Source organism: Pyrus communis, chromosome 3, assembly GCF_963583255.1.
Source record: "Pyrus communis chromosome 3, drPyrComm1.1, whole genome shotgun sequence".
NCBI classification, from domain to species: Eukaryota; Viridiplantae; Streptophyta; class Magnoliopsida; order Rosales; family Rosaceae; genus Pyrus; species Pyrus communis.
In genome coordinates, this window is record NC_084805.1 from 4,425,807 (window position 1) to 4,452,897 (window position 27,091).

A 27,091-nucleotide genomic window follows, 5' to 3' on the forward strand; every position below is an offset into this window, starting at 1 on the left:
ATGGGGAGAGGAAAGATTGTGATTCGAAGAATTGACAATTTAACGAGCAGGCAAGTGACCTTTTCGAAGAGAAGAAATGGGTTGATTAAGAAGGCTAAGGAGCTATCAATCCTTTGTGATGCTGAGGTTGGATTGATTATCTTCTCTAGCACCGGCAAGCTTTACGATTATGCTAGCACTAGGTTAGATATCTCTCTCTCTCTCTCTCTCTCTCTCTCTCTCTCTCTCTCTATATATATATATATATATATATATATATTGCCAGTGAACCTTTTTGTTGGATTGAGTTTGCACTGGAACTAGAGCTACTTGTTCTTTATATATGTCTTTAATGGTCTATCGAATTTTAATTTTCCTAGCTGACTTAGTAGAATTTGTGTATCCATGTTGATGATATGCTGTATGTTCTAGCATAGGATTTGAGGTGGACTTGTTATTGGACTAGTTCAGACGACATATATCAGCTGTAGCGTCCTTTTTTTATGAATCTATATATATATTGCATGTCGAATTACTTACCCGAAGATGTTATTTGGCTATGTTGCTTCCTGTCTTAGGTCATGGATTGTGTAGATCGAGCTTTCCCTTGTCTATTTTGCATAGGAATTCAGAAAGCTATATTATCTCTGATAAGAAACTGCTTTTAAAAACTTCCAACGAAAAAAAGGTCACAAATATAAGTATTTACATATGAATGCTTCTCACAGTGTGCTATATGTAGGATTCAATTATGATATATATGCAAGAGTTGACTATCTACATATAATGATAAATAGACACACGATGGAGTTAATGGATGATACAAAATTACATTAAATCTAGTTATTTAGTAATGTTCAACGAAGAGAGGTTTCTGAGGTGTATGTGTGTGTGTGCATGCACGCGCGTGTGTCCCTCTCAGTTATTAGACCGTTTTCTCTTTAGCAGTTTTGGTTGGGGAGAGAGAGAGAGAGAGAGAGAGAGAGTTTATGATACTTCAAAGGTCTAAAGCATGCACGAGGAGAACTTCTACAGAAGTACTATTCAGGCAACCCCTCCATACTTTGACGTCCTTAAGAATGTGTTGCATGAGATGTTGTCTTAAAGGAGAAGTTTGTAGGTAGTTTGTCAATTCTCGCGAAAAACAAGGATTATGAGGTGTACAGATTCAAGTATATACATGTTAGCAACTGTAATATCATCTAAGAATATCACATTTCTTTAGGGACTAAATTGAGGAATAGTGTAGGTCGCAATTCATCGGTGTCCTTTCTTGGTACAAAGGAGGATGATGGGAAGGGCAGTGTTTTCTGAAAAGACTTCTCTACCACTGAAGTTACAATTTCCCACTCATGTGCACCAATATATATCAAGTTAAAAATTAGGGAATTGTTATTAGCATTCTAAAAATTTCATTCTACACTCATCACAAGTGTATTTTTCTTTTTAATTATAGAAAGTTTGGAGTGCCAAATGAGATTTTTGGAGTGCTAATAACAATTCCCTAAAAATTAATGAACTTTAATTATTGTTTTTAGTATTCAAGAAAAAAAAAAAACATAAGAGATAAAGTTTGATAGGGATGACAATGGTTCAATGGAGCACGTTAATCAGTGCTATTAAATCGTAACTACATATATATATATATATATATATATGTATATGTATATATATGTAGTTGACAAATCCACTGTAATAGCATACCACACACTTACTTTATAAGTGACCTCATCATTCACAGACTCATTTGTGACATTTTGACAACTTGATCAACAGCAATGATGTGGGGAGATTTACTGATATATACCTACTCTCCATGTTAAAAAACCGATTTCTCTTCTGATCTTCCTCCATGATGATTTCATAATGTTCAGCAACACTTGGTTGTTGTAGCCTTTTGAATGCTCACTTGTGAAGAGAACCTTTAGCAATTTGATGTGAATGATTTGTTCACGATTGTTTTATCTTCGTTCAACGTCTCAGTCAAGTGAAGGAAGAGTCTTTATACTTATCAGAACAAGTATGTTTTTGAAACATGATATTATAGTTATATTGAGTTATACTTTACTTTTTAAGTTATCAAATCGTGCAATTTTATAAGCATGAAAAAAAATCGAGAGTTGCCCAATTGGCTACACCAATAATGCTTAGAGAATCTCCAACACTGGTAGCTACAAATTTGTTAGTTACCATGAAAATGATTCAAAATCTATTATAGCTAGTCAGTTTATTATGAGCACCTCCTAAATTACTAGCTAAATAATTCATTTGCAAGAGCTAGTTGTTTTTGTAAAAAATGTTGATTCATTTAAGATGAACAAAGCCTCATGAAATATTGCAAACCTTAAAACCATTTAAATCATTTTTCATCTCAATTGGTTAAAGGGTCAACAAATGAAAAGAATAGTACAGAAACTATAAGTCCTCAATCACAACCCAGCTCCCTTCCCTTGCATTGGATACTCACCTAATAAGTGCTTGAAATATCCAGCCATGGTCAAAGCCAAATAAGCCACAGACACCAAATCAATGTGCCAAAGTGAAACTCGTCATTCATCAGTCAAAACTTCTTGAAATGATGATTTGAGGGTGCAACAAAGCGGTATATTTTGGTTAATTTTCTAGCTAGTAGAGCCTCAATTGAGACAGAAAAAAATAATAATGTTGAAAGTCAATATTTTTCTTTCTTAATTGTAAATTTTGTCTACAAATTTAGTTTCCCGTGTATTACTCTTTCATTTTTATTTTCTTTCATTGGTTGGCATTTGCACATTATTTGGTATTGATATTGGAATTTGCATTGGCATTGGTAACAACATCAACATCAAACTAGCTTTTTTCTCAGTAAACTCATGATCTAGTGTACCTTCATGAGTTTGATGTGAGGTCTTGGAAAAGTTTTGCAATTTGGTTTCTTTATGCTAGGCTATTTTTAGTATTTTATGTCTTAGGATTTCCTACCTTATGTTAAAATATACAATGACGATGATGCATACGTGGGTGTAGCCACATTTGGAAAAAGGGATCATGCATGTGAGTCCAAATCTCCCTCCCTATAGTTTTATGTTTGTTTACTTTTTATCTACTAGGATAAGTATTTTTCTTTGCTAAGTGGGAAAATTAATTCTTGAAATGTAACCATTTTGTTCCCTAGTCCCCTTGGGAAATAAAGCCAAAATGTAACTCTTTATACTTGTTAGCTTCAGTTACATATGAAATAGGCGTATTACACCCCAAATTTGTTGTTGCAGTTGCATTGGTTGTTAGACCAAAAGGGTATCAGCTTAAGAGAGTATTGGCTCTTCGACGGCCGGTCACCAATGTTCTTGATATATATGGCCACCAACACTTTCTTGTAGGTAAAAGTCTATTTGGAGTTAGACGGAGCCATTATTGAGGAGGGTTTGAGTACGCTTGCAATGGTTACTAAAGTTTTCAGAAGATCTCTCCGCATAGATGTTTCCAAACATTTGACATATATGCCCAACGTCAGGTTAGGGTTAGGGTTAGGGTTTTAAGACTCCGAAGAGCTACCAGAGGTGATGGTTGAGTAGAAATGAGTGTCTGGGAGATTTCTTGGTAAGGCTAGGGTTAGGATTTTAAGGGTACAAAATAAGAGGAGAAATGAGTCTCGGTAACTAAGGTAGGATTTCAATCAACTTTTTTTAAGCCTACAAACTAAGGAACCGGATTCTCACTTCAGCAGTACGCTAGATAGCAGCTAGATCAGTGACCTAGTTACCGGATTTGGCTATCAACTTAGATTTGATATAGGATGGCTTCTTTTTCATTTTAATCAAGTGTGGCTTCCTTTTTTGTTGGGAAGAAAAATATCACTCAACAGTGGCTATGCATAATGCGAATCATGGCCAACAAATATCATCATTTAAGCAATTGAAATGACCAAATGACCAAAATATGTAACAACATGAAAAACTATTGCTAGATTCCTTAATACTCAAAGGGACTCTAGCTTAAGTTGCCAATGGCATTTGGCGCTCCCGCAGTTTGTCTGCATACAAAAAACCGGGTTACAGATTTCCACAAATCCATTTAAAACAAATGTTAACAAATATTACTAGTATTTCCCCTATATGCTTCATAAGCTTGTTTAAACAATAGTTAAAAAAGATTATAGGGATTTTTGCTTTAGTTTAGTCACTTGAATAAAGTAGCGGAAGCATTTCAACTTACGTACCATACATATACATAGATATTATTCATAACATAAACAGTATTAACACTATATAGCAATCACATTGGTCGAGAAACATATGAAGTGTATATATCCATTGAAAAAGGAAAGGACAGAAAATATCTCATTACAATCAAAATCTAAATAATATTTACAAGGTACATGATTGTTGCATCTAACGACCATAACGCTTTGACTTTCTTATCAGCATGAAATCAGTTATCGATCGTTTCAACAAACTGAAAGGGAAGCATCAACTGCTGAATCCTGCTTCGGAAGTCAAGGTAACCACTCAACAAAAAAAGCTCCAATTTTCTTTGTGCTGAATACCTGCAATTGTACTGAATAAAGGCATTATATCTATCTGACACTGTCACTAAGCTTCGTCGACAACGAGTACATACTAGCCAGAGTTTCTTTAATCTAATTTTTTATGCTCTACTTAATGTCTACGCATGCATACCACTTCTTTAATTACGTAGCTCTATGGTTTTGCCTATGTATAATAACAAACATTAGCAAACATATATAATCCCTTATGAATAATGTTGGATTATATCCTTTCGGAGAGATTATAGACAAGCAAACATAGAAATAGAGAGAGCTAGCTATCCAAGCGCCAGTGGTCTTTCTTAGTCACAAATTTAACTGTATGGGAAAGTACATGATGGGATTAGTCTAGATAGTCTGAAATAGCATTATGAAAGAACATGTATGCCTTGAAAGTTAGAAATTAGGACTCGGATGTTACCAGTTTTCATTACAAAACTTCTGATAAAATCATAGAGCTCTATCCTCTTCAACGCATTCTTGGCACTTGACTCATGAAGAGATGTATAAAGGATTCTGGGAAGAGAAGCTCAATACATTAAAAAACCGTCAAACAATTGCACCATTTTCCAAAGGTCTAAAATGCATAAGATTGAAAGCCTGATAGGACATTCAGGAAAGACAGATACATGCTCTTGCGACACTGACAATAGTAACTATGAAGTCCAAATTGGAAAAGAAGCATGGAAGAGAAGGGATTTATGTTATTGACAAAATACTATTACTACAATGCGAAGAGGGAAAGGGAGATGAGTTTCACTAATGATGATCTGGGACAGCTTTTTTCTCATCTAGCTGACATAACTTAAGTTCAAACAACTTGTTAAAGTCTAAATGAAGTTCTAGCAAATAGAAACACAAAGTTTACAAGTTGATATTATAATTCGAATTTCTGTCAGAAGCAAAATCTGGTAGTAGTAATAATTCAAGGAGTTCTCGTCAAGGGGTTTTCTTCTATATATCTGGACAAAAGCCCAGCGTTACTTAGGGAAGGGTAGCACTTTCCTTTTAGGGATGCTATTGCTACTTCAGAATATACATGAGACCTAGATTATAATTTTTCTTTTACGAGAGAACTAACCATATCTCAACCACTTTTCAAAAGAATGTAGCAATCTAAAATAGCCATGGTACTTACGGAGACGGGACGGGACGGAACAGGACGGGACAGGACATGACGGGAAGGGACGGGACAGAGGTTTCGTGTATGTTTGGTACGCGCAGGGACGGAACAGAACGATTGTTCCGTGCTTGCAAAAAACAGAAAACCCCAACCCAAATCAAACAAATAAGAAATCTTTCAGACCGATTTCGAACAAATCGTCGGGAAAAACCAAGTGGGTACCTCTCGATTTCAAAACTTTTTCAATAAATTTTCGTTCTTTCTGGCCTTAAAACCAAATTTATCCCAAATATTTTACAGCATAACAACAAATGGTAAAAGAGGAGTAATTAAGTAGTGAGCTCATGAGATGTTGTATCTTGCCATGGAAGTGGTGCTTGTTCTTGAAAATGGCGTTGTAGTAAGCGTCCATGCGGACTCGATCGGAGAGCTTCTCCTTCTGGTGGTAGTGGAAGGCATAGGTGCAGAAGTAGTTGGCGAAGTCGACGCCATTCTCCACCAGGGCACCGCCAGTGTCACCATTGCTGGTGCGGCTTTGGTCCCCGCCACGGCCGCTGTTTCTGTTAGCTCCCCATGCCCTCGGATGGAAGGGAGGAGGAAGAAGAAGGAGACGGAGATGTTATAATTTTGTGTTCCACGGATGTGGAATGAGTCGTTCCAGGGGGTGGAGGTGGAACGAAAATTCACCAAAAACTCGTCCCGTGGAACAACGCGTTCCACCCGTTTTAGGCGTACCAAACGTGGGACGGAACGCCTCGTCCCACTCTGTTCCATCCCGTCCCACGTACCAAACGGTACCTAAAGGAACTATTTAACATCCTTGCAACACCCCACTATCCTGAAATCGTTGTGGAATGAATGCAATACATGAACATGCGGAGTTGACAATGAAGCCTGTCTTTAATGGATTGTAGAAAAAAAGGAAAGTTAAGATGCAAGGCAAGGCAATGCCGTGAGCTAATGCATATTTGTTTGCATTTGCAGAAGAAAATAACAAAAGTCTAAGAGGAAGTATGCTGGTGCTGAAGCTTTGATGGCCCCAAGAGTTTTAAGGATCCAACCTTCAGAAAAATTCCATGAATAATAGTTCGTTTGTGTTGAACCATCAGTTTCAGACTATTCCAACTTGTATCCAATTAGAGGGCTTTATATTTACGAAAATATAGACAACCCGGTAAATGCTATCCAGGCTGAAATTTCAATAATCAAAGGTTTCAGGCATCAGAATTCTGAAGAAACAACAAAGAAGTTAATATATTGATCCATTGAGAAATTCAACTTGCCCCATGTAACGAAAAACTTCGGCCTAGGATTGCAGTACGTGGAAGGGATTATTTTCATTTCCATAGTTATTGGTAACATATGGTTTCTGGAAATGTAAATCAATGTTGAATTATAAGCTATGAGCTGATTAACACTAGTGAATAAGCCATGTGTTTAATTGTGTATCACTTGTGGTTAAGATTGCCAAGTGTAAGGCTCAAATATGTAAGGCCAAGAGTGCCATGTGTAATGATCCTAGTTGTTTAGCTAGATGAATGGCTGAGATCATCTTCTAGAGAGAGAGAGTGATCCAGCTAAGAGTCTCTAATTGTTTTATTCTCTTTTGCACGACTTGTGTGAGAGTAAGAGAAGCAATCAATGTGAAGAATTATTTCTGTGATTTGCAAAGAGAAAAAGAAGCAACTATTCCCTCTCTTTGTGTGCCTTCATCTTCCTTCGGTTCTCTTCTTCCAAAATTATCAATTTACTAAGCTATTTTTCAACTCACTCTTACATGGCCTTAGAGCCAGGTTCGATCATTTGTAGCTGGATGTAAACTGTGAGATTGGGACGTCGCCAAAATTGGAAAAATCAAGTTTCAACTGAGCTCATCTTAGTTTGGTGAAGTTCACCGGAGTTCCTTGTGTGATCTAAAACCACGTGTTTTCGATACATCGGAGCTCACAATGGCTTGATCCGGAAGTTCAGAAGTAAGAACTTTGATCTTATCCGGTGAGAACTACGAGTTCTGGAAGATCAAAACGACAACGATTTTCAAGTCTCATGGACCATGGAAATGGGTAGAGAAAAGGAGTGCACTCCTTGAAGACTCGAAAAAGAAAAAGAAGGGTTGATGAAGCTGAAGCAATGGATGATGATGATGAACAAACTGTTGCGATGTTCATGAAGGATGCTAAAGCACTTGGGATTATTCAAAATGCAGTTTCCGATCAGATTTTTCCTCAATTCGCCAACACAGATTCATCTAAAATGGCTTAGGATATGATGTATGGTGAATACCATGGTGGTGATCAGGTAAGATCGGTGAAACTTCAAAATCTCATACATGAGTTTGGATATGCTAGAATGAGAAATGGTGAATCTTTATCTAGTTATCTACTCGTTTAAATGAGATGATTAATCAAATGAAAACATTTGGAGGGACACTTTCAAATGAGAGATTAGTACAGAAAGTGGATTAGTCTGAGTAAGGCTTATGACCCTATATGTCTTGTGATTAAAAATACTAAATGTCTTGAAACTGTTGAGCTACAAGAAGTGATTATAATTTTGAAAAGCCAATAGCAGCGTTTTGATTTACACTCCTCCGATGCAATTGAGAAGGCTTTAGCCTCTTTATCTATGAGTAACAATGGATAGAATAAGAGCAATACTCAATCTGGTAATTACCAAGCATAGAAGAGTAATTACTAAACAAGTACAAGTAAAACAATGCTAAATAATGGTGTTATTGTCGCCCAAAGGCAAATCCATAAATCTCATCAATGTTGTACTTTCTAGGGGTATTATAGTCGCCCGAAGGAAGTACCTGTCCATCACTTGAAGGTAAAGTTGTATGATACTAGGTTACGCCAGTGAAGAAACATGGTAGGCCCCATCACCTAAAGGTGAAGCTATACACCTTTGGGTTATGCTAGAGAAGAAACATATACATATAACATCACACACCAACACTAGCCGTGGCTAATGAAGTTGTTCGACATTGGTTTCGCCAGTGAAGCTGGGGGTATAACATAAGTATCCTCAACTGTGTCCTATGGCCATAGACGTCTACATATCCATGCTGTGTGGATGTGTTGTATGATAACTCACTAGATATTTACCGAAAACATATCTCAAAAACTCATGCCAAAACATCAGAGCTCAAAAGCTCAATACCTTGCCGAATAAAGCCATGCTAATTCATATTCGTAAATCCACCGAATTTTTTACCTATAAAACAAATAGTTCATAACCTTTAATAGAATGTAAATTAGATAAATCATAAATATTTCGTAAAGCAATTTAAATAAATCACAAATTCTCCATAAACCAAAAATATAGAAATCCGTAAAACATAATAAATCACAAATTCTCCATAAACCAAAAATATAGAAATCCGTAAAACATACTTTAAAATATGCTCAAATTATGAAATAAGATATGCATGCAATCCTAAGATTTATAAAATATTCATTTGAAAAGGAGTCCACTCACAGTTATTCCACTACTGGGATGCCGCTCGAACGAGGGAGGACGAGGTCAAACCACAATTAGAGACCAATTAATAAAACGTTACTAGAACGATAGAATTTGTGAAAACAGAATGCGGATTTGGAATCAGGATGTCAAAATTAGTCTAAGAGAAGTCCTGAAACCTAAAAAAGTCAACTTAAAAGTCAACGATCAACAAGGACCGAAAAGTCAAAGGGTCATGTCAACGGGTTGGATCTAGGCTTAGGTTGTTGGGTTGGACTGGAGTTATTGAGTTAGGCCTGAGTTGGATCTGAGTTCTGGGCTTGATGGATTGAACTGATTTAGGGCTAATGGGCCAAGGGTTTTGGGTCATGAAAAATGAGTTAAAAGATTTGGGCTAGATAATAGGTTGGACTTAGTTTGGGTTGTGGGTAGGGTCGACCCGGATGAACTCACGGGTCGTCGGACCCATTGAAGGAGAAAACCGGAATTTGGGGATTTTGGCCGAAAAATTTCTCAACGGAAACTAGAGATTTGAAGAACAAGCATGCATGAATATATATATATATATATATATATATATGTGTGTGTGTGTGTGTGTGTAATCCCAAACTCAACCCCAATTCATCAAAAATATCTAATAGAACTTACCTCCTTCCAAAATTACAGAAATTTGAACACGAATCACGCCAGAGCTCGACAAAGGGATTTGGAGCTCATGGTTTCATCAAGTCCAGTGTCTTCCCATCATCTGATCGTCCATTCACTGGGAAAGTGTGTTGGTGTGAGTGGTTCCCTCGGTGGTGCTCGGGAAGAGAGAGAGAGAGAGAGAGAGAGAGAGAGAGAGAGAGAGAGAGAGAGAATTACAGAAAAGAGAGGTGAGGGACAGGTTCGAGAAAGAGAGAGATAAGTGTCAGCACTGTCAGGGGAGTGAAAAGAAAACCATGGGATGATCCTACGAAACCACACAGGGGTATTTTCGTAAATTTGTACACAGTTTGAAAAACGGGTTGTTTCACAACGTGCGTTGGCCCTTGCTTCATTCATATGGTAGCAAGACTTCCTTGAAACGGATTCTTGGAAGAGGTAGACAGAAACAGCCGAAGAAATTAACCAACAATTTGTGCCCTAAGCTATGATGAAATATAGTTTACCAATGTTCCTATAATCTTTAATTTGTGAGCACATGCAACCAAAATCAATTGGTGATGAGTGGAGACGCCCAATATATGTATTTTCAAGACAAATATAAAATAAAATAAAATATGCGTGATTTTACATTGACTAACATTTTCTAGTGCTCTTATAAATGTGCTCATCTAGTGAGTTCATATTTCATGTATAACAATATTTACCGTATTTGTATTTAATAGTTTTGGCGAAGGGAAGCAGCAAGCTTGAGGCAACAATTGCGGTACTTGGAAGAATGTCACAGGTACAATCATTGCTTTTTATTGAATCTTCAACATAACCTAGCAATTTGATTCAAGTACCAAAACCTAACAATGCATATTTCATGATGCTTACTGGAAAAGGATATCATACTAACTACGGTTCATCTAACTACCAAACCAGAAAACCTTTTCGACATGGAGGATGAGTAATGAAAAGATGTTTCTTGATTATTCATAAGAAACCGAACAAATAATTAGTAACAATTAATTAAATGCGGTATCAGTGGGCAAGAAGCTACCGAAAAATAAAAAAATAAAAAAAATAAAAAATTAGTATCCAGCTGCTCAGCCCTAACATAGAATATACAGACGCAAAATCAAGAAATCTTCACAAAAGGAAAAACGAAATGTCTCTGAACTCCTAAAAACTGAGCTCCCGAAAAAAGTTTCACATCTTGTCTAATGTATTGATCTAACATATAAAAATATTAATTATATAATAAAACATGTATTGATAGCAAAATAGTTTCACATGTTGCCAAACATGTATTGATCTAACATATAAAGATATTAATTATATAAGAAAGGTTCTGCTAATTTCTTTATATTACAGAGATTTGAGCCAGAGTACTCAATCCCTTCAATCCTCTATTTAGGAGCTTGAGGTAGTGACTGTTATTGTTAGTGTTCTTATTTATATGGTGATGAAACGATCCCGGTGAAGTCTACTTTTCGGCAGTCAAAACTAGTTTTTGGGGACATAAGCCAGTAATCCTTTTGTATGTATTACATGAATTGGAATCGAAGGGAACTCCAAGGATTTTAGGTCTAGTGTAATTGCACTACTAACTTAAACAGTTTGCGCGACAAGGGAGATTTTGTCGCGCAAAGCATTCTTAGGTCGCACAAAAACTATGGCGACCAAAAATTCGTCGCGCAAATTTTGTCGTGCAAAGGTCGTGGAAAAAGACATTGCACGACGAACAATTTCAAATTCGTCGAGCATCAAAACAATTGCACGACGCTTTATTACTCATCGCGCTAAAGTTATACGGACAAAGGTGTCCATCGTACGATATGAATGGGTACAAATGCGCTTTGTGATTAGTTTGTCTCGAAAAGTTTACGTGATGAAAAATGTAAGAGGTGCGTGGTAATGCACGACGAAGTAGTAAGATGCATTTAATTTTGGGCGATGACCCGTCGGAGTTGTGCAAGTCTAATATTATTAAATAAATAAAATAGAATAAAAGGAAAATTAAAAAAAAAAGATTTCATACTAATGGCCAAAAAAAAAAACAAATTAATGAATAAAAAAAACAAATTTTATTTATAATATAAATAAAAATGTACGTACAAATATAAAGTTTTAAAAGAAAGCGGGAACAAAACTATAAAAAAAAAAAAAGCGAAAAAATTTATAGGCATGTCCTTCGGAGGTGTTTGGTAATCTTGCTGCTGGTTGGGGACGGGGTCGGAGGTCGACGGGCTTGATTGCTGTGCTTGCTAATGTGGAAGGGCTCTGAGGGCAATGGTGCAGAAAAACCGAGGAGATGTATTCCATAGGAACTGAGGGCTTATACAAGCATTGACATTTAAGACTTGTACGATGCCAGCTCACTCCTCAAGCCAGCGACTTCCTGCTTCAAAGCCGTAACCTGGCTCTTTGACTACGAGGATGACGAGGCTCCATTCTTCCGCTGCTTGGCACTTCCCATCCCCCGACAATATGTCCCTGGCCTTCGACCGAAAGTCTGGTCCAACGTTTCTGTGATAATGTGAAACCATGCATCCTCAGAGGGATCCACAAACTTGATCGGCGTGTCTGAATGAAGCTGGAAGGCAGACTCCTGAAGCACTGACTGACCATTTTCCACCATAGTCGCCTGTGAAAAAAAAAAAACATGGATTATTACAATTTGAAATAATTAGTATAAATGTTTAATGCATAAGAAATTACTTACATGAAGGGACTCAGTCAACTCATCCCTAGGCCGAACATAAACGTCAGCAAAGACGTTGATCTCCGAAAATTTTGAACCCTCCTAATATCGAAAAAGATAAGGAAAATGTTAGTACGAAGAAAAAATATATTAGCAAAATTTTAAAATTGGAAATAAAAGTTGTAATATATACTTTCCATCACGCCTCCATCATATAGGAGAAAGGCCTTAAACTTGAATGTTGGAGAAGAGTCTTTTTTTCCTGGTTTATCTTGTTCGCCTTCGCCTTCTTCTGTTATACACAAAATAAACGTATTAGTTGTAATACTTAAAGAAAATTAAAAAGTTAATAATAAACATTAGTAAAAATTAAAAAAGTAAAATGAAAGAAGTCATAATTAAAAACGCATCACATAGCCTGGGTCCTGAAAATGATTGCAAAGCCAAACCCAACTATCTTGTCGGTCCTCCAACTCATTCGGACAACCCTCCTCGAGAGCGACATGCGGATCATCAAACTGTTGGAAACATTGGTGCATGTCACTATTCCATTGCTTGTAGCGTTTGAAGAAGAGCCGATTGAGGTACGCGAACATGTCCTCGTCCATGTCCTCCAAATTGTAGTTCATCTGCACTGTAACAAATATTTTGAAAGTATTAGTAATAAAAGACAGTAATAAATATAAATATATAAATTTTACATGAAAAGCATTAAAAAGGTAACGCTATTTATGGACAATTGATTGCGCACCGTGTTCTTTGTCTTCTTTCTACATCGCCTTCCAAAACTTCCACTGCATAGGGCGATATATCCGCACGACATGCCCAATGTCGTGGGTCAATGCACTATGCTGCTCTGCCTTTGGTGCTGCCTGATGTCGCTCATCGTATCTGACTGGGATACGACCGTTGGTCACCCGGATAACCTTCACTGTCTTCAATTACTGATAAGGTCCCCGGGTGTTTTTCTTCATTGCAAAGAGATGAAAAAAAAAATCATTAACCCAAAACTAATAACAAATCCTACTAAAATTTCGGCATAACCTCCCCTATAATTAAAACATTTCTCAAAACCTTGAAAATAACATAAACAATATACGTGTCCAATACAATGATCACAACAGTTTAATAAAAGGTTCGGAACGATGAAAACTTTTTAATCCTTACATGACATAACTTAACAAATAGAACCTAAAATAACAAAACTCAGTTAACATGGGAATGAGGGAGTGAATTAGGATTGTATACTTAGTCGTGTACTCGAGGCATCAGTTGTGGATCCCGATGGTGACATCTGGTTCGTAGTGCGAGGGTGTCAATGAGTACTTCGGGCGTTAACAGGTAACGCCATAAAAAAAGGTGACAATGCCTGCGCCTGTGGAACTGGAGGACCAACTGGGTCAATCGAATTGATCGGCCTATGATCCATCTCTGCCGGAGCAGTGGCGGCAGTAGTAAGTGTAGCCGTAGGACTAGGTGTAGAAGTTATCGCCCTCCGAGTTCTAATAAGGTGTGACATCTACAAAATTGGAAATCAATTTGTTTCGTACACAAATATTTAACTTACCGTACACATGCTAATAATTTAAAGTCAAATTTAAAACGAAATTTAAAAACCCTAATTTAAAAACCCTAATTCTAAACCCAATTCAAGTTTGGTAGAAACAAAACTTAAAACTAATATACTATACACAAAATAATCAATTCATATAGGATATAGACACATCAATTATAACTTATAAGAAGAAACCAGCATAAAAGAGTAGTTGGAGGCAAAATCATAGCCTATGAGTGTATGCGTCCGTCTGTATGTATGTGTTGTGTGTGTAGGTGTGTGTGTATGTACTATGTCTATGTGTGTGTCCATGTATATATGTTGATTTTGGGTGTGTTTGTGTGTGTTGATGTATGCTAATTTTCCATGTACTCTGTCTGTATGTGTGTTGATGTTTGTAAGTTGTGTGTGTGTGTGTATGTACTAAGCAACATAATTTCAAATAGTTTCCACCATAATTACTTAATAGTTTCACAGGTAGTAATAATTTCACAGGTAGCAATGAGAAAGGGGACCATATAAAGTGATTCTCAGTCTTTTTAAACATCCACATTACATATAGAAGTCATATGACTATTGGATATAAATAGAGCTTGCTAACTAGAATAATTAACAATGCAATTTATTTATAAAAGAGTGAGTAGCAGCAAATAACACTTTCTATCTATTTAGGAGTCAAGACTTTCGAGAAAGAACCATTAGTAGGCTAATTAAGCTATTTATGTTCTTCAATTTAAAAAACCCCACAACCCTATTTCTAAAACTATCTCTATCTGATTGTATGACTAACTAATTAAGCTACAACACTATTTCTTTAACAGAGTCATACATTCTTCACATTGAAAAGAAAAAAAAGTTACCGCAATTAATAAGAAAAATTCAATCAAGAGCGAGACAAGGCCCACTTGAAAATTGAGGAACACAGCTAAAGATAAGTGGCAGAAACCCCAATTTTACAACCAAAATTTTTAACCAACATCCAATTCCAAATTCCAACACCAAAGTAGCAGAAATCACACTCGAAAACTGAGGACCACAACTAAAGATAAGTAACACGTTGGTCGTTTAGTTACTAGTACATTTGTTTGACTTATATTAACTGTAACAATACTCTACTTGTTTGAGAAATCCATAACCAATTTTCTAACTTTGGTTCCTTTCCAAGATGGAATGAGTTACAAATTTTCCAGATTATGCATTCTGCAAAATCCAACAACTACATCCAACAACCAGCATAAAAACTTTCAACAAATATCCAAATCAAACACAAAAGTAGTAGAAAGCCCAATTGAAAAACCGAGGAACAAAGCTAAATTGTTGTCTTCATGATTTCTTGTTTAAGAACAGTGGGCCAAGCAGCAAGTTGTTTGTTTAGTTACTAGTTTGTAACAATACTTTACTTGGATAAAGAAATCAATGTCATTGCATTCGTTTGTAGGAAAGGGAACTGCAACTCAATTACCATAACAGAACGACCGAATAAAAATTATTATAGGGTGGGTAACCAATTGTCTAACTTAGGTTACTTTCCAAGAAGGAAAGAGTGTAAATATTTTCCAATTTCTGCATTCCGCGGATTCCACCTACATCTAGCAACAAACATCAAGTTTTTCAACAAAAAACTTCAACCAACATCCAATTCCAAAATCCAACAGCAAAGTAGCAAAAACCCTACTCAGAAAACCAAGGAACAAAGCTAAAGATAGTAGTAAGTTCATTTAGTTCCATTATTTCTCAACATACTGAATCACTTTGCATGGTAACAAGAAAAATTCAATCAAGAGCAAGACAAGGCCCTAATTCTAACTTTTTACTTGAAATCATAAAACCCTTAATTTAAGAACCCTAATCTAACGAAGCACCCTAAATCTAACCCCCAATTTAAGAAAACCTAATCTAACCTCACTACCCAAAATCGTTTCCCTAATTTAAGACCCAAATCTAACCCCAATTAAGAACCCTAAAAACTCTAATTTAAGAACCTAAATGTAACCCCCCCAATTTATGAACCCTAAATCTAACTTGATTGCCCTAATTCTAACCCCCAATTTGAAAAAGAAAAAAAAACACCTAATTAGCATGGTAAATAAAGAAAATTGAAAATAAAAACTGAAGAGGAAATTACCTTTGGAGACAAAGACACGACGGCCGGAGAGAGGGACAGAGAGACATATGGAGATACAGAGGAAGGAGAGAAAGGGTATCGCGCGGGGAAAAAAAGGAAGAAGAGGAAAGTGAGGGGAGGAAGGAGAGACATGGGATTAAAATATAGAATCTTGCACGACAGAGTCTTTGCCTCGCAAGGCTAAAAAATCGTCAAGCAAGTTTTTTAAAATTTCCGCAAAAAAAAAAGCATCTTAATTGAATTTTTAGACACTTGCGTGACGAATACATATATTTCGTTGTGCAAATATACATTGAATGACAAAATATATGTATTCATCGTGCAAGTGTCTGAAATTTCAATATTCCCAATAAAATTAAAGCGCTTGCGCGACTAACAATTGTTATGTGTTGCGCAATTATGTTTTAAAATGGTTTTTTTAATTTTTTTTTAATTTTGTTTACAATTTATTATAAAATACAAATAAAAAAAATTTATTTACAAAGTAATTCACATATAAAATGGGAATTATTCATACCATTTTCCCCATCACTCTATATAATGCATTAACCATTTCATGTGTTTTACAAAAAAAGTTACATATAAATTGCCTTAATCTTCATCCGAACTATAATAACTTTCAATTTGGTCGCTATCATCATTTTTAGTGTCCCATTCCTTATCATTGATAGGTACGTCACCATTGTCGTTTGTGCGCATTGGACCATCATATCGTGGAATATTACCGAGGTCAATTGTGATCGACTGAATCGATATTTTGATTGAAGAAACTCCTTTTATCTGAAATGGTTCTTGGATAAGATTAGTATCTCAGAGTGTTTCCGCACCATTGTCGATGTTGTTGTTAGTACGGTCTTGTTCTAGTATAGTATACACATTCCTATGATCCATCTTCTGAACAACTTTCCAACTCTTCCCTGCTTTAGGGTCATCTAGATACACAGTTTGTTTTGCCATGGTTGCTAAGATGTAAAGGTCATCATTGTACCAAGTTTTGGTAGTGTTCACTGATAGTAATCCATGATCTCTTTTCACACTTCCATGCCTATTTGGGTTTGTATTAAACCATCGACACTTAAATAGGATCATTTAGCACCGGTCTTTGTAAAGCAATTTCACGACACTTGTTAGTTTGCCGTAGAATTCAATGTCTGTACTTTCGCCTCCCCGGGGGACATGAACATCGTTGTTTTGCATACACAACTTGTCATCTCGTGCACCCGCTAAGAACTTGACGCCGTTGACATGGTAACCTATTCAACGTGAATCGGATCGAACTCCAAGTTATATAACTCTTCACTGTATGCAGGGGAATTCAATGCTTTCAGTTGATTCACGTAATATTAGACAAACATTTAAATTTGTTAGTTCGAGCAACTTAAGTGGTACAATATATATGTCCAATACAGAACACTGCAAACTTACATATTCGAGAAACCACTGCAGAAACAATTCATGGTGTTTCTTGGCATACAAATGTGAAGGATGTGCCTGCTTCATCATACTTTCATGCTCGTCTAGGTATGACAGTGTCTCATCACAATTGTTGAGTATGAACCAATGTGCTACCTCCATGTCCTTCATGGAAAACGACTCGCCACAAATCGGATCTTCGAATGGTTGAGCTAGTTGGGCAAAAACTGAAAGTTTCTCCTTTCTCACACCCTCATCATTATCGTGAGGATGACGATTGAAAGTTGTCTCAACATCCTTTAAATACATTCCACAAAATGTAAGCTCCTCATATGCCACCCAAGCTTATATAATGGATCGTTCGAGCTTCACTTTGTTTCATAAACTTTTCTTCAAGTCTTTGAGAAGCCTGCCAAAAGAAAATGATACGATACACATATTACTAATCATAATATATTTAATATTGATTAATAAAAAAGACGAGGAATATATACCTTTCTATTGGATACATCCGTCGAAAGTTGACTAGTCCATCAAGCAATGCCTCCTCTGGTAAGTGAACCATCACGTGTATCATACTTGTGAAGAACGCTAGAGGATATATCATCATAAACTTGCATAGAACTTGCACAATGCCATGGCACAACTGATTAACATCCGTTTTTCGCAACACTTTCAAAGTCAATTGCGAAAAAAAAAAAAAAAAAAACTGGACAATAACATGATTGATTCACTACATTGGCTAGCAAGAGATGTCAAATACCCACAAAAAGTGGGCATTGCAGAACCATATGGCAGTCATGACTCTTTAGGCCAGCTAATTTACCCCCATCAATGTTCACGCAACATGTGATATTTAAAGCATACCCATTGAGAAACTTTACAGACGATAAAAACTTTAAAAATTCTTTCTTGTCATTTGGTTTCATTGAAAAAAAATGCAAGATCCCTTTTGACTTTATCATTGTCCCTATTCATCCATAAACCCCATCGTATTCCCATTCGTTCCAAATCAAGATGAGCTTTGATCATGTCCTTTGTCTTGCTCTCAATATCTAGAATTGTGCCAACCAATGTGTCAAATACATTTTTCTCAACATGCATAATATCGAGGTTGTGTCTCAATTTTAGTTTGGACCAATACGGGAGCTCCAAAAACATAGACTTGTGTTTTCAGTTCATGTGTAGATGGTCTTCCGAAATGAGCAAAATCCAAACGATTAAGCTATTCCAAAATTTGATCACTGGACCAGTCTCTGGGTTTGAGGCGATGCTCTTTCTCCTTGTCAAACTCTTTATCCTTTTCTCACCACTCGTGGTCCCAAGGCAACCATCTTTGATGACCAAGGTAACAAAATTTTCCCCCGTGCTAACTAGATGTTACGCCTTCCTTGCATACAGATCATGCCATATAACCCCTAGTGCTCCACCCGGAAACCATTGCATATGCGGGGAAATCGTTCACAGTCCACATCATTGCAGCATGCAAAGTGAACATCTTGCTAGTACATTTATCGTATATGCGCACACCGTGTGTCTATAAATCTTTTAGCTCATCCACCAACGACTGTAAATATAAATCGATTGACCTACCAGGATTCTCAGTTATCAATAGAGTCATCATCATGTATTCTTTTTTCATACATTTCCATGGCGGAAAATTATACGGAAATATGAAAATCAGCCAAGTACTGTGGTGTTGGTTTGAAACCCCAAACGAATTAAATCCGTCAGTGGCAAGTCCCAATCTAACGTTACGAGAATCAGCAGCAAAATCAGGGAATGTTTGATCGAACTCTTTCCATGCCTCTCCCTCTGCAGGATGCCTCAGGACATCGTCATTAACCCACTTTTTCTTATGCCATCTCATGTATGTGGTAGTATGCGTTGACATATACAATCGCTGCAACCTAGGTTTCAGGGGTAGATAATGCATGACTTTTTGTGGGATCTTAGTCCTTCTATTCTGAGATGTCATTTTGAACCCCAACTCATTGCATACAAGGCATTTATCCAATGCTTTATTGTCTTTGTAGAATAAAATACAATTGTTTTTGCAAGCGTGAATTTTTTCATAACCCAATCCAAGACCATTCAACACCTTTTGCGCATGTCTATGGTATTTCGGCAAACTTTGTCCTTCGGAAGCATTTTCTTGAAAACCCCCAAAAAGTAATCGAAACACTATTTCGACATACGATACTTTATTTTTCCGTGCATTAGTTCAACAATGGCCATGAGAATTGAAAAGCTCTCGCACCCCGGGTATAACTCTTGGTTGGCATTTTTTTAATAGTTTTTTATATTGTTCGAACTCTACACTGTCCATTGGTGTAGGCACGTCATCTTCCCTTTCCTGATTGGTGTTTGTCAATGCAAATGGAAAATAATCATTTATAGTATCCATGACTTGTTCATTAGGATCCACAATAAGTTCAACATTGTCCATTCTTGTGGCGTTTGAAGAAGAAGCATTGTCTAATTGTTCCCCATGATGGTTCCAAGTATTATATGTTTCAATCATTCCATTCCTTATTAAATGAAATCAAACATTTTCATTTGTCTCCCTTAATGTGTTTCTACACCTCCTACAAGGACACCGGATTCTAGTTGCACCCGAGTTGTGTGTACATGCAAAGTCAATAAAATCCTTGACTTCATCCAAGTATTCGTCCGTGCATCTATTCGGGTTCTGTATCCACGTCCTGTCCATAATTCCTCGAACCACAATAACAATACAACAATCACAACAACTTCATACAAAATGATAATGTCACCTTATGCCTCCGGTAAGGGCCTTATCCAATTCAGGAATGCATAGTCAAGTCACGTAATTTACGGCTACATCAGATTAGATTTCGAAGTGGATGAATTTCGGAGCATCTCGATATAGTTCTTCAGATGTACGACCTGAAGAACGTACAGAGATGACACCGAAACCTAATCCTTCAACCATAAACTACGCATCATAACTATGCATTCCCAAACTATCCAAATAATGGGACAATCCAAGAATTAATTGGATCGTAGTCATGCTTTCACATTCATGCACGAAATCCAACTAATCCTTGAACGGGAAACTAAGTTTTACTAAAAATAAAAAAAAAACAAGTACGAAGTTAATTTCAATTAACTCCGTACATTACAACACATATTTGTACTTCACGTACAAATTTAACAACATAATATAAATATAATTTCACAACACAATATAAACATAACAAACTAAGTTCAACATAATTTTATAATTTTATATGTTTAAAAAATAAAACAAAGAAAATACATTCTCAATCGTTCTCACCAATCGCTAATCACACACAATATCCTATAGACAACAAAATTAATGGTGTTAGTTTGAATTTACATTAATACGTTTACACTAAAGACAAAAAACGCTTACCAGACACACTGAGATATCTCGATCAACCTAGAGAAGAAGATGGAGGGAGTATTAGATGATGAAATTGAGAAAAAAATGGAAATGACAAATGCTGGATTGAGCAAAATCAAAGGGATGAGTGTAGAGGCAGAATATGCAATTTTTTTTTCCAGTTTGTCTCTACACATGGCTAAATCCAGATTAAAAAGTTCACTTTTGGACAAACGATTTTGTGCGACGAACCAAGTCTTCGTCGCACAAACACCCATTTGTGCGACGAAAAAAGAAACATTCGTTGTGCAAGTTTACCATTTTTTTTATTTTATATCCTTTACTTTACAATTTATTATTTTCAACACATTGCACGATGAAAGAATGTATTGTTGCGCAATCATATTTTTTAATTTTTTTTTATGTTTTTCTTTTTTATTTGTATTTATTGTAAATTTTTATTTTATTATAAATCAAAAACTCAAACCTAATTAAACATTAAATTAATTAACAAAACTAATTTACTATCCGAAATAGAAATTATAATTAATGCAAATATTAATACTCATCCACATAACATATATTTATTCATTAAATTAAATATAAAGTCCACAAATTCTTATTTTATTAAAAAAATAAAAAAAATAAAAAAAATAAAAAAACCCAACCCTTATCAACTTCAATCCTCCCTCGCCTGCAACACATCAAACTTCCACTGCTGGAAACTCTGCTTGAAAAGCCCATCCACATAAATCCGTTGCTTCTCATCAGTTTCATCAACATCCTAATGAACCTACATTAATGCCAATAACAATAAATTAGTAATTTAAAAAATATTACGTTTTAACAAAAATAATTGTTCATTATTTACCACATACTTACCAATAACTCTCCCAGCATGGACTTCTTCAACTCCTCAGGGACCTTTTTTCAAGACTCAAACTCAACAGAACAATCTCTCCATACCAATTTCCCAATGTCATACTTAAATTCAGTGTACGCCTTAGCCAAATTTTTGCCTTCAAAGTACGGCACTTACTTTCGTCGATACCTCTCTAATTGCACTACAAGTTTCTTTTTGCCATAACCTTCTCCAGAATCGGCCATGCTTTTTTAAACAAAAAAAATTTTGAAAACTAGGGCTCTGAAACTGTGTTTATATAGCACTAGGACACCTTTATGCGACGAACATATTCATCACACAAATCTCCAAGTTCATCATGCAAAATACGTCATAAATGCACAATAAATTGGAAGGTTTGAACGCAGTTTAACTGTGCTTTGCGCGACAAACATATGGGTTCGTCGTGCAAAGATGTTTGACGCGACGAAGGTAGCGTTGCGCAATATATTGCGCAATGAATAAAATAAGGGAACTTTAAATAAAAGCTCCCAGTACTGTTCACTTTAACGAAAAACCACATTTTAACATTAAAAAGTCAATCCTGGTACTATTCCTATAAAATAATTGTAATTATAAAGTTTACGTAAACATAGATATCTTTCTATGTTTACGTAAACTTTATAATTACAAACAAATATTCATAAAATATTTAATACCTTAAATATTTATTCTAAAAATAATTAATACTTTAAATATTTATTCTATAAATAATTAATACCTTAAATACTATTCTATAAATAATTAATACCTTAAATATTCATTCCATATATAATTAATGACACACTCCGACCGAAATCAAGGCATGATGGCCGTCACGTGAGGGTGACGTAGCCATGTGCATAGTGCGGAAGCAATAATAATAAAACAATTACGAATAAATAAAAACCAAACTACTAGATAAACTGGTTAAAGTAATACGTTAGTGTAAGACTAAGTGTGATAAACATAATCATAGCACAAAAAGCCTAAGTGCAATCCAAAAGAACGAATACTAATTATACAACACCTAAAGGTGATCCTACATTTGTGTTGTTATGTTAAAACCATCGTTAAAGTCCTCGTGAGCCACCAAAGCGCTTCAAACTAGAACTTGGAGAGGCGCAAAACAGAAAGTGTGAGTGGGCAAAAACAAAGCTTTTCAAAATCATTTCATTCTCAAAAGTTCTAACCTCTCTCCATAAAACCTGTATAATTTCCCAAAAAATAGAATATATATACCACAACCATGCTTAAAATAGCAACATTCACAAATATGCCATATCGAATATCTCAGCATAAAGTATAAGTAAACCAGGTGATATCAATCAATGCAAATGATGTGTCAGCCGAAGTGACCTAACGTGACCTGTACGGCTGAATCTAGAGCTCAAATCCACATCTCAACAACTATACATTCACACGAGTCGGAACCACCTAAAGTGGTTTGTACGACAGGATTAGGTGTAAATAAATACGCTCAAGTGCTACGATCACGTGAAGATTGTGCGAATAATCGCATGTCACCTACGAGTTGGAACCACCTAACGTGATCTGTACGACAAGACTGTGCGCCTAACTTGGATCCAAGGTGAACGTATGTTGGGGGAGGTGAACATCACGTGAAGGACTGTGCCCTACTCTGGGCGGGAGTACTAACACTGGGGTGCAGGTTTATGAGCTCTCAATGCATCTCACATAACCACTAATTCACAACCATAATTTATAAACTTACCTGGCACTTACCTGTGCGTCCGCTGCACTAAATATATATATATATATGCAACTACTAATGCATAAATAAATAGGTAGACACTTTGCATGGCATTTTAAAACATATTAGCATTCAATTTCATTTTCTGGAAAAATTCTCAAGTATATAGGTATATACGAAAAACTAAAAGCCCACTCACTGGTATGTGGAAGGGTCATAACCCCCAAGCCTCAAGTGACTACGCTCGTCCTTAGGATAGGTCTCACCTATATGCAAAACAACTATAAAAACATCAATTTAAAGCACATAACCAAAACTAGGTAACAACTTCTCATACAATGCTCAAATAGGGTGTTTGAATATACCAACGTGATCTACTTAACCTTACGAACATCCCCATATTTTTAAAATAATTTTCTGACAACCCACACGCCGTCACGTGCTGGCCAAGGCACCGCCAGAAGCGCCTCCCACGCACTGACACGTGCTAGGCACACTGACCGTAAGAGTTAACACTGTTAGGGAATATTCTGTTAAAATAAGCATATACCGTTAGAACTAACCTGACACCGTTAGAATATTCTGTCAAACTTGACGGAATATTCTGTCGTCTCCTTCCTTGGTTCGCCGGACCATCATCGTCGCCGGAAAACTGGAAAAAAAAACTTTAAACCTTTATATCTCAGTCCTTTTTCATCCAAATTTCATGAAATCAGTACCAAATTGAAGCTCATAACTTGTAAAACATTCCCTTACCTGTTTGAAGCCCCAAAAACGATGGAATATCACTGGAAAAATCACGATATTCTGATCACCTTTGCAACTTAGTATTCTTGAGTTTCCTGACGTTCAATTTCTTCCAAAATGCTTCTCCGAGCTTCGTGACAATGTCTTAAAGCTCACTATCACCTTAGAATCCTCTGAAACCTTTGCATTTACGTATGCATGAACAGTACCTCAAACTGGGATCTCAGGTTCTCGGATTTTCGAGGGTTTCAAGTTCTAAAAATGGTATGGATGTACTCAAGAGCTTGCCAAGAACTCAAAGACACCAATTAAAGCCTTGATCCGTGAGTGGTTTATGGTGTTCGAAGGTTGTCTGTACGATTTGTATAGAAAAATGCAGAAAATCGAAAGAGGAAGGAGAGAGAGAACGCACAGGTGGGTGGGTGTGTGTGTGTGTGTGTGGTCCAAAGTTTTCCACCCCAACCAACCAAAACAAAAGAAAATAAAACCCAAGTCTGTTTTTCCAAAAAAAAAAAAAAAAACTTAGGAAATATTAAAATTGTCCAACTTAAGTACATATTACACACAACACACTTTAACGTCCAAGGGTAATTTCGACATTTCACGCCATCGATACTAATATTTCGGGACGGGCTGTGACAATTAATGCATTAATCCATACAATTATTTTCAGCATAAGTACGATATTCATTGAAGATTAAAAACACATATAAACCGAGGATAGGGTGTTTACATTAGGTTTCAATAAAAAAAAAACCAACAGGGTTTGAAACCTAATTAAGTCCAAATACATAACATAAAAATAAAAAAATAAAAAAAATAAAAAAAAACCCTTAAATTTAAATATTGTCATACAAAACATAAATTTAAAACTACTATTTCGATGGTCCTGGTCCATTCCACAAGACTTCATAACACCATCGATTGTAACCTCCCTCCAACGCATTATCCATCAACTTCATCAAATGTTCGTTTGTATCATCATCAAGAGTATACTTACACTATTACACATATATGCAAATAATTAATTCCAACATATAACTAAAAATTTCACAAACTTAATTATTAATCCATCAACAATATACTTACTAATAGTTCATCCATCACAACCTTCTTCACATTCCCTGGCACATCTTCCCAAGAACGTCACTCAACAGTGGGACAATTATTCCCCATGGCTACAGCGATCACATGCACAAACTCAAAATGTTACCTCAAATCATGCGAGTTGGTGTCGCGTACAATCTCATCCTTGTTTTTGTCCGCCATCCCAGCACGAATAGAATTTTGAAGAATAAGGATAATAGAATTGTGAAGAATCAGGACATCAAAAGCGCATATTTATAGGAAGGCTAGGACCTTTGCGCAACGAAGCCTTTGTCGCGCAAACACCTATATTAAATGTGGTATTGATTCCTAGGATTCACCTGCAGTAAATGGTCAAAACTAACAGGAACTTGCGCGACGAATCATTGGTCGCGCAAATGCCCCCCTTTTGTCGCGTAAGTTTTTCATGTCAAACAAAATTACCCCGCGTTTTCTTGCTGACTTTAAGCAACGCCAACAATTATTCGTCATACAAAGTGTTCTTGCGCAATAAATATCTTCATTGTGGATTTTTTTTGTCTTTTTTTTTTGTTCCTATCTTTTCTATTTTGTGCGACAAAGTATATTTTTCGTTACTCAAGTACATCTTGCGTGACAAAATACTCTTCGTCGCGCAAGCTGTTTTTTCTACTAGTGTTGGGTTTTAACTTTTAGGGCATTTAGGTCTATTTAGGTGTGTTTTTTTTGCCATAGTTAATAGTTTTTTTTTAATAAAAATTGGCATTTCTAAAATTGGAAGTTAAGTTTTGGCTATTTATGATAAATTCTCCTTTTAAACCAACTGAAATGCAACTTTGTAAAAATCGCTTCACAATATCCTGATACTGTAACTTAAATATTGCTAAAACACTTAACGTTTTCCCATGAAATGTGAGATAATGATTTATTGGAAAAAAAAATGGTATTACACACACACAGAGTAACATTTAGTATATATGAATTAGTTTGTGAGAACGTTTAGAGTATACCCTCACACCTTCTGTAAATTATGCAGGCAGTTAATGGGGGAAGAGCTTTCTGGTTTGAGCGCCAAAGATCTACAGAATTTGGAAAGCCAACTTGAGATGAGTTTGAAAGGTGTCCGAATGAAAAAGGTATCAAAAGCCTTAGCCCTAAATATAGTCACACTTAATAATTTTATGCTGCCTTATTTATTTAACACATGCATGGCACTCATTGTTTTATTTTTTCTATTCTGCAGAACCAGATATTGAATGATGAAATAAAAGAACTGAACCAGAAGGTTGCCTAAGAGCTGGCTCAATTTCTCCCAGTTGATTAATATCAATTCATTTTATTGGGGGTAAATTGATGCTTATTACTGTTGTTTTTACTTTATTTTCAGGGATCTTTCATACATCAAGAGAATATAAAACTGCATAAGAACCTAGACCTCGTAAGTAAAGAGAATAAGGAACTGCAAAAGAAGGTATTGTCTATACATTAAGTTCTACTTTTATATTTATCACATATTATAATTCATCAAAAGGATAGAGAAAGGCAATGGGTAGAGGGACAGTGAAAGGAATCAAATAAGCATAAACCTTAAAACCATTATGTTATTTTACTTATCAAGCAAATGTGAAGATGTCTTCTCTAGCAAACACTAACACAAAATATTTGGACACCAGGTTTATAAAGCAAGGGATGTGAATCGAGGAAACAAAAGTTCCCAGCCTCCATATAGCATCAGTAATGAATATGATTTGCATGCACCCATCCGTAGGCAGCTAAGCCAGCCACAGATTCAAACTTAG

At 36.1% G+C, this 27,091-nt stretch overlaps 1 protein-coding gene across 1 annotated transcript; it reads left to right on the top strand.

Moving 5' to 3' along the window:
* Nucleotides 1-27,091, top strand: LOC137730117 (MADS-box transcription factor 23-like). The gene is made up of 7 exons (XM_068469181.1): nucleotides 1-182; nucleotides 4,383-4,458; nucleotides 10,460-10,521; nucleotides 26,329-26,428; nucleotides 26,536-26,577; nucleotides 26,680-26,763; nucleotides 26,966-27,091. The coding sequence occupies exons 1-7, from the start codon at nucleotides 1-3 to the stop codon at nucleotides 27,089-27,091; spliced, it is 672 nt and encodes a 223-aa protein (XP_068325282.1).